This window comes from Hyperoodon ampullatus (assembly GCF_949752795.1).
Source record: "Hyperoodon ampullatus genome assembly, chromosome: 10".
Taxonomy (NCBI): Eukaryota; Metazoa; Chordata; class Mammalia; order Artiodactyla; family Ziphiidae; genus Hyperoodon; species Hyperoodon ampullatus.
The window spans coordinates 38,296,652-38,308,808 of record NC_136923.1 but is presented as its reverse complement, the minus strand read 5'-3'; the positions used below and the strand labels follow the sequence as shown (position 1 = coordinate 38,308,808).

Below are 12,157 nucleotides of genomic sequence, written 5' to 3'. Positions count from 1 at the left end.
CAGATTGGAAAGGCAGAAGTAAAACTGTCACTATTTGCTAATGACATGATACTATGCATAGAAAATCCTAAAGATGCCACCAGAAAACTATTAGAGCTCGTCAATGAACTTCGTAAAGTTGCAGGATACAAAATTAATATACAGAAATGTGTTGCATTTCTATACTCTAACAATGAACTATCAGAAAGAGAAATTAAGGAGACAATCCCATTTACCATTGCTTCAAAAAGAATAAAACACCTAGGAATAAACCTACCCAAGGAGGTAAAAGACCCATGCTCGGAAAACTGTAAGACACTGATGAAAGAAATTGAAGATGACACAAACAGATGGCAAGATATATACCATGTTCTTGGATTGGGAGAATTAATATTGTTAAAATGACTATACTACCCAAGGCAGTCTAGAGATTGAGTGCAATCCCTATCAAAATACCAATGGCATTTTTTTTACAGAACTAGAACAGATAAATTTAAACTTTATATGGAAACACAAAAGACCCTGAATAGACAAAACAATCTCAAAAAAGAAGAATAGAGCTGGAGGGATCATGGTCCCTGACTTAAGGCTATACTACAAAGCTGCAGTAATCAAAATAATATGGTACTGGCACAAAAACAGACACATAGATCAGTGGAACAGAATAGAGAGCCCAGAAGTAAACCCACACACTTATGGTCAGTTAATCTATGATAAAGAAGGCAAGAGTATACAATGGAGAAAACACAGTCTCTTCAGTAATTGGTACAGAGAAAACTGGACAGCTCCATGTAAAAAATGAAATAAGAACATTCTCTAACATCATATACAAAAATAAACTCAAAATGGGTCAAAGACTGGATACTATTAAAACTCCTAGAGGAGAACATAGGCAGAACACTCTTTGACATACATTGCAGTAATATTTTTTTTGGATCTGACTCCTAAAACAAAGGAAACAAAATCAAAAATAAACAAATGGGACCTAATTAAACTTCAGAGCTTTTGCACAGCAAAGGAAACCATCAACAAGAACTGAATAGACGTTTTTCCAAAGAGGAAATGCAGATGGCCAGCTGGCACAACATCACTAATAATCAGGGAAATGCTGAGTTTGTCAAATGCTTTTTCCTCATGTAGTGAGATGATCATATGATTTTATCCTTCATTTTGTTAATATGGTGTATCCTACTTACTGATTTGCGTATGTGGAACTATCATTGCATTTGACTGATAAATCCAACTTAATAACAGTGTATGATTCTTTGAATGTCATGTTGAAATTGATTTGCTTATATTTTGTTGAGAATTTTTTTTGCATCTTTGTTCATCAGAATATTGACCTGTAATTTTCGTTTCTTGTGGTGTCCTTGTCTGGTTTTGATATCAAGGTAATGCTGGCTTTGTAAAATGAGTTGGAATTGTTCCCTTTTATTAAGTTATTTTGGATGACTCTGAGAAGAATTAGTATTAATTCTTCTTTAAATCTTTGTAGAATTCACCAGTAAAACCATCTGGTACTGGACTTTTCTTTATTGAGAGGTTTTAAATTACTGATTCACTCTCCTTATTTGTAATTGATTTGTTCAGATTTTCTCTGTCTTCTTGATTCAGTCTTGGTAGGGTGTATGTTTCTAGGAATTTATCCATTTCTTCTAGGTCATCCAGTTTGTGGATGTATGATTGTTCATAGTAGTCTCCTACAATCCTTTGTATTTTTGTTGTATCAGTTGTAGTGTCTCCTCTTTCACTTTCAGTTTTATTTATTTGATTCTTTTCTCTTTTTTTCTTTGTCTAGTTAAAGGTTTTTCAATTTTGTTTATTTTTTCAAAAAGCTAGGTCTTAATTTCTTTGATCTTTTCTGTTTTTTTAAGTTTATTTTATGTTTATGTTTATTATCATTTATTCTCCTCTGATCTTTTTTACTAGCTTTGGGCTTAATTTGTTCTTTTTTTTAATTTCCTTGAGATATAAAGTTAGGTTGTTTTTTGAGGTTTTTCTTTTTTTCTTAATGTAGGCATTTATCACTGTAAACTTTCATCTTAGAAATGCTTTTTATGCATCCCATAAATTTCCATATGTTGTGTTTCCACTTGTGTAAAGTTATTTTTTGATTTCTCTTTTTTTTCACATTCTCAAAAATATTTAATCATACAGAAATTCACATGTTAGATGAAAAGAGCTGGATAGAAACCATACATACAGTTGGACACCAGTTTTAAAAAACACACACAAACACACATGTGCATTTTAGAAAAATACAGCATCACAGCATCAACAGTGATTACATGGTGGTGGACTTCAGGATCATTTCCTACATGGTTGAATTGGTCACACAATTTTAAAAGCAGTAAGTGGGGTTTACAAAAAACTCCCAGGAGTGGGTGATTGGTGGAAGCCCTGGGATCTACCTCTCTGGAGCCCTGAGCAGGACGGGCAGCAGGAAGAATGATGTTAAGGTAAACCTGCCTGGGGGCTGCTGGGTAAGATGGTTTCAGATGCAAACAGTTAGTTTCTGCTTTGTCCCAATGTGACTGTGAGGAATACAGTCTTGGTCCTGCCTTCTGGATTTACAACCCAACCAGAGACAGGCCACATGCTAAGAGTTACTGCTATGCCTGCCATAGACATGTCTGTTGCCCTCCTCATGCATGGACCCTGAGGGAAGTGCTGTCCGCCCATCTTAGAGGACACAGGCTGATTTCTCTTTTGATTCCTGCTTTGATACATTGGCTTTTCAGGATGGTGTGGTTTCATTTCTACATATTTGTTTATATTCCAGTTTTTTTCCTGTTATTTATTTCTAGTTTCATATTATTGTTGTTAGAAAAGATATAATTTCAGTTTTTTGAGTTTGTTAAGACTTGAGCTTGCTTTGTGATCTAACATGTTATCTCTCCTGGAGAATATTCCATGTGTGCAGGAGAAGAATGCTGCTGTTGAATAGAATGTTCTGTGTATTTCTGATCATTTGGTTTAAAGTATAATTTAAGTCTGATGATTTCTTACTGATTTCCTGGTTTTAAGTTCCATCCATTGTTGAAAGTGTGTATTGAAATCCCTTACAGTTTTTTTTATTTTTTGTGGTACGTGGGCCTCTCACTGTCGTGGCCTCTCCTGTTGCGGTGCACAGGCTCTGGATGCACAGGCTCAGCGGCCATGGCTCATGGGCCCAGCCGCTCCGCGGCATGTGGATCTTCTGGGACCGGGGCATGAACCCGTGTCCCCTGCATTGGCAGGTGGACTCTGAACCACTGCGCCACCAGGGAAGCCCTCCCTTACTGTTTTTATATTGTTGTCTATTTCTCCCTTCAGCTCTGTTAGTATTTAATATATTTAGGTGCTCTGTTGTTTGGTGCATATGTATTTACAGTTTTTATATTCTCATGATGAATTAACCCCTTTGGTCATTAAATAATCATTCTTTATGCTGTCCGGTTTTTGACTTGAAGTCTATTTTGTCTGATATAGGTATAGCTACCCCTGCTCTCTTTTGATTTACATTTGCATGGAATATCATTTTCTATATCTTCATTTTGAGCCTATGTTTATTCTTAATGGTGAGTTGAATTTCTTGTAGGCAGCATATAGGTGGGTTATATTTTTAAATCCATTCAGTGACTGTATGCCTTTTGATTGGTGAATTTAATTCATTTACTAATGCCATCCTTTTGTGTATTACTGCAGATTTTTCTTTATGGTTACCATGAAGTTTACATAAGATGTCTTACAACAGTCTGTTTTATTACACTGATAACATCTTAATGTCAAACTCATATAAAAACTCTTCCCTTTTATTCCTCTTTTCCACATTTTATATTTATGTCACAATCTACATCTTCTTATATATCTATTGACAAATTGTTGTAGGTATAGTTATTTTAAATTCTTTTGTCTTTTAACCTTTATAGTAAGTTGATTAATTTAATTTTATTTTTGGCTGCATTGGGTCTTTGTTGCTATGCATGGGCTTTTCTCTGGTTGCGGTGCGCAGGCTTCTTACTGTGGTGGCTTCTCTTGTTGTGGAGCACAGGCTCTAGGCATGTGGGCTTCAGTAGTTGTGGCTCTCAGGCTCTAGAGCACAGGCTCAGTAGTTGTGGTGCATGGGCTTAGTTGCTCCACGGCATGTGGGATCTTCCCGGACCAGGGCTCTAACCCATGTTCCCTGCATTGGCAGGCGGATTCTTAACCACTACACTACCAGGGAAGCCCCCCTAGTTAATTGATTAATATGTTGCCATATTACAGTATTAGAGTATTCTGAATTTAACTATATATTTATCTTTATCACTGTGTTTTGTATTTTCACATGCTTTGATGTTACTAATTATGTCCTTTCATTTCAGATGAAGAATTCCTTTCATCATTTCTTATAAGGCAGATTTAGTGGTGATGAACTCTTTCAGTTTTTGTTTGTCTTGGAAAGTCATTTCTCCAATTTTGAAAGACATCTTTGCCAGTATTCTTAGTTGGCAATTTTTCTCTTTCAGTACTTTGAATATATTATTCCACTGTTTCCTTGCCTGGTATAACTGCTGAGTACTACTGATAGCCTTATTGGGTTTACCTGATAAGTTACAAACCTTTTTTTCTCTTGCTGCTTTTGAAATTCTCTTTCTCTTGGATTTGAGTCCGTTTTATTATAACGTGTCTTGGAATTGACCTTTTTGGGTTGAATGTTGTTGGAGACCTAGCTTCATGAACTTGGATGTCCAAATCTCCCAAGATTTGGGAAGTTCTCAGCCCTTATTTCTTTAAATAAGCCCTCTAACCCTTTCTCCCTCCCTTGTCTTTCTGGAACTGCAATACTACATAGATTGTTTCCCCTTACGGTATTCTGTAATTCATATGGACTTTTTTTGCTCTTTAAAAATTTTTTCTTTTGTTCTCTTCTGACTGGATGATCTCAAGCTTCCTGTGTTCAATCTCACTAAGTTTTTCTTCTTTTTGATCAAGTCTGCTGTTGACATTCTCTGTTGCAGTTTTCATTAAATTCATTGTAATCTTCAGTTCCAGAATTTGTTTGGTTCTTTTTTATGATTTCTGTACATCTTTTAAACTTCTTACTTGTGTATTGTTTCGTTGATTTCATTGAACGATCTTTCTGTGTTTTCTTGTAGTTTGTTGAGCTTTCTTAAAACAACTGTTTTGACTTTTTTTTTTTTTGGCAGTATGCGGGCCTCTCACTGTTGTGGCCTCTCCTGTTGCGGAGCACAGGCTCCGGACGCGCAGGCTCAGCGGCCATGGCTCACGGGCCCAGCCACTCCGCGGCATGTGGGATCTTCCCGGACTGGGGCACAAACCCATGTCCCCTGCATTGGCAGGCAGACTCTCAACCACTGTGCCACCAGGGAAACCCTGTTTTGACTTTTTTATTGGACACATCACAGATTCATTTCTTTGGAGTTGGTTACTGGAAAATGGTTGTGTCCCTTTTTTATGGTATCATGTTTGCTTTATTTTTCATGTTCCTTGAAGTCTTGCATTGCTCTCTTTCCGTTTGAAGAAGCAGTCACCTCCTCCACTTTTACTTTCTTTCTTCGGTAGAGAAGTATCTTCTGTCAGCCCTGCTGGTTATTCTGAGGCTTTCTTAGACCTTTGCTATGTATGTACCTACTCCACACTTCTTGTTCTCTTTTTTGAGGTGGAATTTCTAAGATTGTATGCTTTTTCTCAATCCTGCAAAGTTAGGCTGGTTGCTGCCAGTCTCTTGTTTGCTTCACCTAGGTGGTGCTGCATGCTTAAGTTTATGTGCTTTCTCCCAGAATTGAATGGCTTTCTGCATGTGCTTAGTAGCCATGTACAAAGGCTTGCACTCATTGCCACCCTTGGTGGTGTGCCCAGGGAACTGGCCACAGGGTTAGGGAGTGTGATGGAGTGTGCAGAGCATTGGGGATGCTCATGGGCCAGTTGGGAAGATCTGCAGGTGTGAGGCATCTCCATTGGCACATGGACAGGCTTCCTGATGGAGTCCATGAAGTAGTTAGTAGGATCCATGTCCCTTTGATGCCCTTTGATTCCTGGTTCTTGGTATGATGAGTGATTTTCAACTGAAGCCTGGACCTTTGGGTATTATGTTATGAGACTGTGCATTTTATTTAAACCTTCAATTTTACCTGGCTTTTTGTGACAGTGCTTCTGCAGAGGGAAGAGGGTTTTACCTCATTACTGCCAAGGGGGTTTGAATCCCATGTTTCCCACTCAGCCTCTGTTGACACCAAAGGGTGAAGGATCCTTGTTTTTCCTTGTGTGGGAATTCCAGCTTCCTACTAGTGTTCCACTGATTGTTCACTGGTTGGAAGGCATTGTAGTACTTCCTTACTGCTCCCCATGTGGCCTTCAATGACACCAGGAGGAGGGTGGTGGTCTTGTTACTTCTGAGTGATGGTGAAAGTTTCAGCTCTCCCCTTTGCCTCTTCTTATACCAGCACAGCAGGGTGATGGAGGGAATCTCATTAATACTGGTTAGGGGTGGAAGTTCAGGTGCCCCCAAGTAGTCTCCACTGCCAGAGTGCTGGTGGCTTATTATTGCCTACTGGCATAGAAGGTCTTGGCTCCCAACTTGGTTTTCTCTGATACTGTACCAGTTTGGGTGCTTCATTACAGCCTGTTGAGGGTCAAAGTTCAGTCCCTCCAATTGACCTTGCTTGTGTGGGTGGGAGTTGGGCCATTGCTTTTTTTGGGTGGTATTTGGAAGCAGTATAGTGGTTGTTATTGAAAAGTTTTTTGTTTTTGATAGGTGGATCTTTTCCTGGTTCTTAAACTAGAAAGAGCAGGTTTTTTGGGGGTCTTTTTTTGTTTGTGCCTTTTGGTGTTTCCAGGTCTCCAGCTTTTTTAGCTTCAAGTAGTGGATACATAAGGCAAAAGAAAATCTAGGGAGTTCACCACTGTGCTATTTCTTGCATCTCAACCCCAGTTGGTTTGCCTTCTTCTCTTCACCTTTCAGAGTCTTCCAGTTTTTAAAAATACTTTTATGTCCATATATATATATATGACACACATCTTATATATATGATGTATGATGTATATTTTTATGTATATTTTGTGTATCCATATGCATGTTATATATATAATATCCAGAGTTTTACATTGTACTTAGCAGGAGGAATAGTGAAAAATATGTCTTCTTCCATCTTCTTAGAAGTATATGCTAATTCTGTTTGTTTTAAACTTTTTACTATTAATTCTTCCCTTACAGATAACCGGTTGTCATCATTTAGGTTTGGTTATATGTGGTCGTGTGTTTTATCCTTTTTTCAATCCCATATTTTCACACATTAGATTTCACTGTTGGCATAGGTTATAGTTTATTATGAGCCAATATATAAAATACATTACTGGTGACCTTGATGTCCATGGTAACCACAAAGCAAAAATCTACAGTAGATTCACAAAAGATAAAGTTATGGGAATCAAAGCATACCACTGTGGAAGAATCATCAATTCACAAAGGAAGGCAGCAAGAAAGGAAGAAAGGAACAAGGGAACTATAAAACAGCCAGAAACAATTAATAAGATGGCATTAGTAAGTCTTTACCTATCAATAATTACTCTAAATGTAAATGGATTGAATTATCCAATCAAAAGGCCTAGAGTGGCTTGATGTATTTAAAAAAACAAGACCCAACTACATGCTGCCTACAAGAGATTTACTTCAGCTTTAAGGACACATGTAGGTTGAAAATTAACGTATGGAAAAAGATATTTCATGCAAGGGGAAACTAATAGAGAGCCCAGGGAGCTATATTTATATCAGATAAATAGACTTGAAGCAAAAAATTAACTAGAGATAAAGAAAGTCATTACATAATGATAAAGGGGTCAATTTATCAAGAAGGAATAACAATCATAAATATATGTTCACCCAAAATGGAGCCCCTAAATATATTAAGCAAATACTAAATAGATTTGAAGGGAGAAGTAGATAACAATACAATAATAATAGGGGCCTTCAGCACCCCATTTTCAGCACTGGATAGATCATCCAGACAGAAAATCAACAAGGAAATGTTGGACTTGAACTATATTTTAGACCAAATATAACTAACAGACACATATAGAATATTCAATCCATCAGCAGCAGAGTACATGTTCTTCTCAATTGTAAATGGAACATTCTTTAGAATAGGTCATATAACAAGGCTTTAGCAAATTTAAGAAGATTGAAATCATACCATGTATCTTTTCTGACCACAGCGGTATGAAACTAGAAATCATTAACAGCAAGAAAACTGGAAAATTCACAAATATATGAAAATTAACACATTCTGAACAACCAATGGACCAGAGAAGAGATTAAAAAGAAATCTCGACACAAGTGAAAACAGGAACACAGTATACCAAAACCTGTGGGATACTGCAGAAGCAGTTTGAGGAGGGAAGTTTATAGTGATAAATGCCTACAGTAAGAGAAAAAAAAGATGTTAAATAAACAACCTTACTTTACATGTGAAGAAACTAGGAAAAAAAAGAAGAAACTATGCCCAAATTTAGCAGAATCAAGGAAATAACAAAGATCAGGGTGAAAATAAATGAAAAAGAGACCAAAAAACAAGAGAAAAGATTAGTGTCACTAAGAACTGGTTCTTTTAAAAGATAAACAAAATTGACTGAGGGAAAAAAAAAGACTCAAAATGAGAAATGAAAGAGGAGACATTGAAAATGATACCACAGAAATACAGAAGATTATAAGAGACTACTATGACAATTGTATGCTAACAAATCGGACCACCTAGAAGAAATGGATAAATTCCTAGAAACTTACCACCTATCCAGAATGAATCATGAGGAAATAGAACATCTGAATAGTCCAGTAATCAGTAAGGAGATTGAATCAGTAATAAAAAAACCTCCCAACGAAGAAAAGTTCAGGACCAGATGACTTCACTGGTGAATTCTACTAAACTTTAAAGAAGAATTAACACCAGTCCTTCTCAAACTATTCCAAAAATTGAAGAGGAAGGAACACTTTCAGATTCATTTCATGAGGCTAGCATTACTCTGATACCAAAGCCACATAAGGACAGTGTAGGAAAAGAAAAATACAGGTCATTACTCCTGATGAATATAGATGCAGAAACTCTCAACAAAATATTAGCAGTTTTAATAGCATATGAAAAGGGTCATACACCATGATTAAGTGGGATTAATGAAAGGGATGCAAGGATGGTTCAGCATTCACAAATCAGTGAGTGTGCTATACTGCATCAATAGAATGAAAGATAAAAATCATATGATCATCTCAATATATGCAAAGTTTTTTGATAAAATACATCCTTACATGAATAAAACTGAAAACAAATTGGGTTTAGAAGGAACACACCTCAACCTATTAAAGGCCATATGTGATAAGCCCACAGCTAATGTCATACTCAGTGGTGAAAGTTGAAAACTTTTCCTCTGAGATGAGGAGCAAGATAAGGGTGCCCACTCTCACCATGCCTATTCAACAGAGTTCTGGAAGTCCTAGCTAGAGCAGTCAGGTAAGAAAAGGAAATAAAAGGCATCAAAATGAGTAAAGAAGTAAAATTTTATTTGTTTGCATATGATATGATATATAGAAAATCCTAAAGATTCCCCCAGGAAACAGAACTAACCAATAAATACAGTAAAATTGCAGGATATAAAATGAACACAGAGAATTTAGTTGTGTTTTTATGCACTATCAATGAAATATCTGAAAAAGAAATAAAGGAAACGATCCCATTCACAGTAGCATCAGAATAATCAAATACTTGGGAATAAATTTAACCAAGGAGGTGAAAGATCTGTACACTGAAAACTGTAAAATGCATTACTGTAGTCCAGCTGCTGATGGGTTTGTGTGGTATAGATTGAGTTTATTACTGATAGTGGTGTGGGCCAAAGAGTATTTAAAAAATAGGCCATCTGTGTTTTATTTGAAGGGAGGTTTTTTTTTTTTTTTCTGCGGTACGCGGGCCTCTCACTGTTGTGGCCTCTCCCATTGCGGAGTACAGGCTCCGGACGCGCAGGCTCAGCGGCCATGGCTCACGGGCCCAGCCGCTCCGCGGCATGTGGGATCTTCCCAGACCGGGGCACGAACCCATGTCCCCTGCATTGGTAGGCGGACTCTCAACCACTTCGCCACCAGGGAAGCCTTAAAGGGAGTTTTATACATCAGGAAAAAGAGTGAAAAACATTGATTGGAAAACTTATTTGTTTTCTAAAACAGAATACATTTTTTTTTTTTTTTTTTTTTTTTTGCGGTATGTGGGCCTCGCGCTGTTGTGGCCTCTCCCGTTGCGGAGCACAGGCTCCAGACGCGCAGGCTCAATGGCCATGGCTCACGGGCCCAGCCGCTCCGCGGCACGCGGGATCCTCCCGGACCGGGGCACGAACCCTTGTCCCCTGCATTGGCAGGTGGGCCCTCAACCACTGCGCCACCAGGGAAGCCCCAGAATACATTTTTATCCCTTAGGAATTGAAATCAAATTATGGCAGATACCAAAGTGGAAACCGTTTGGAAAGAGTAAAAGAAGAAATATTTATAGAAGCTCCCAAATTGATTTATTCTTGTGAATACAAATGTTACCCAGAATGTGAGAATTCTTTCTCTAGCTCAGAGCTGGATAATCTGTAAATTGTTGGTTAGATGATGATGTCGTTTTGTAGATACATGTTAAGCTCTGTATGTTAAGTCTATATCCTAAGAGTGATTTGATGGAATATTTCTAAAACTTAAAAAAAATTGTTTTTTGGTGGTTGCTTAACATCACAGTTGTTTTTTCCCTGAGGATAGACTCTGATTGCAAATGACAGTGAAATTTCTGTTGAATATAGTTTGTGCAACTTTGTATTCTTAATTAATATGTAAAATGTTTGCTACGTTAAAAAACCTACTGTGTTGTTGATAGAGTAGTTCCATGCTGAAATCTGGCTGCTGTTTTAGTCTATATGAGATGTTAATCACAAATTACTTTTTCTAATGGGAAATCTTTTCTCTTTTACAGGGGATCTTTCCTGCAAATTACATTCATTTGAAAAAAGCAATTGTCAGTAATAGGGGGTGAGTAGTTGGCTTTACTAAATTTATTTATAATTTTCATTGGTTGCAGAGGAAGGCTGTTTTCTTTTTGGTTCATAGTATAAAATATTCTATTGGCATGTTTTCCTGCAAAAAATATACCTGCTTTATCATATATAATTCTGAGGACACAATTTTATCTTAAAATACTGACAAATTTAACCTCTTTTCCTGTATATTGGAAAGGTAATTTGTTACAAATTTTATAAAACAATTATGCATGCAGCATGTTTTTTAAAAATGATGTACTATTTTGAGAATAGTCCTTGATGAGAGGATAGGAGTTAGTGATAAATCTGTCATTTTGTTTCTGTATGTGAAAGTGAGGGAGACTTTTAAAATCTTTTCTTTCTGCAAACAGAAATTGAAAAAACTGTAAAGGCATACCTAAGGATAAAAGGACAGTGTAGAAAATGGGTATGTAGTTTGGTCACAAATTTTTGAAACAAAAGCAATCTCTGAATAGAGGAGAGACAAGATGTAAATATATCAAAATGTTAACATTTGTTGTTTTTGCATGTTCAGATTTTGGGTGATTTTTAAAAATTCTTTACTGTCATGTCTTATTTTTAAAAGTAATATGTATTATTATTAGATTGTGATTTTGTATTTTAAAATTCATCATTTTAAAATATAAAATTTAACGTACTGTTTAACTATGTAGCTTTTGGTAGTAGAAATTATGTTTTTGACCAGAGGTTGAGTTAGCATCAGAGTATCCTTCTGGTAAGTTAGGGTTTAGTCAAGAAAAGAGAAACTTATGAGTCACTTTATGAAATAGAATTTAATATAGGGAATTTTAGACACATTTGAAGAGTGAAAGAAAAAAAGGAGGAAATACTGATATAACCCAGAATAATCACTGCATTAAAGCATTCTACACTCTAATGTCTGGGAATACAAAAGATAATAGGTTGGGGATACCGGAACCCAGGAACTGCTCAATATTTTAGTATATACATCTTAAGAAAAAGTACATTCTCTAACATAATCACAGTATAATTATTACACTCAGGAAATGTAACATTGATATAATAGTACTATAAAATATATAGTCCATATTCAGATGTCTCCCTAATTGTCCCATGAATGTCCTTTATAGCTGTTTTCATTTGGTTGGTTTTTTGGCGGTCG

At 36.6% G+C, this 12,157-nt stretch overlaps 1 protein-coding gene across 1 annotated transcript in view; it reads left to right on the top strand.

Moving 5' to 3' along the window:
* Positions 1 to 12,157, top strand: part of DOCK3 (dedicator of cytokinesis 3) — a gene marked incomplete at both ends in the record, with an annotated part of 415,489 nt that overhangs the window by 90,883 nt on the left and 312,449 nt on the right. The window contains one exon of the mRNA XM_079712090.1: positions 10,950 to 11,005. Within this exon, the coding sequence (XP_079568216.1) occupies positions 10,950 to 11,005 (56 nt within the window). The remainder of the gene's footprint in view (positions 1 to 10,949; positions 11,006 to 12,157) is intronic.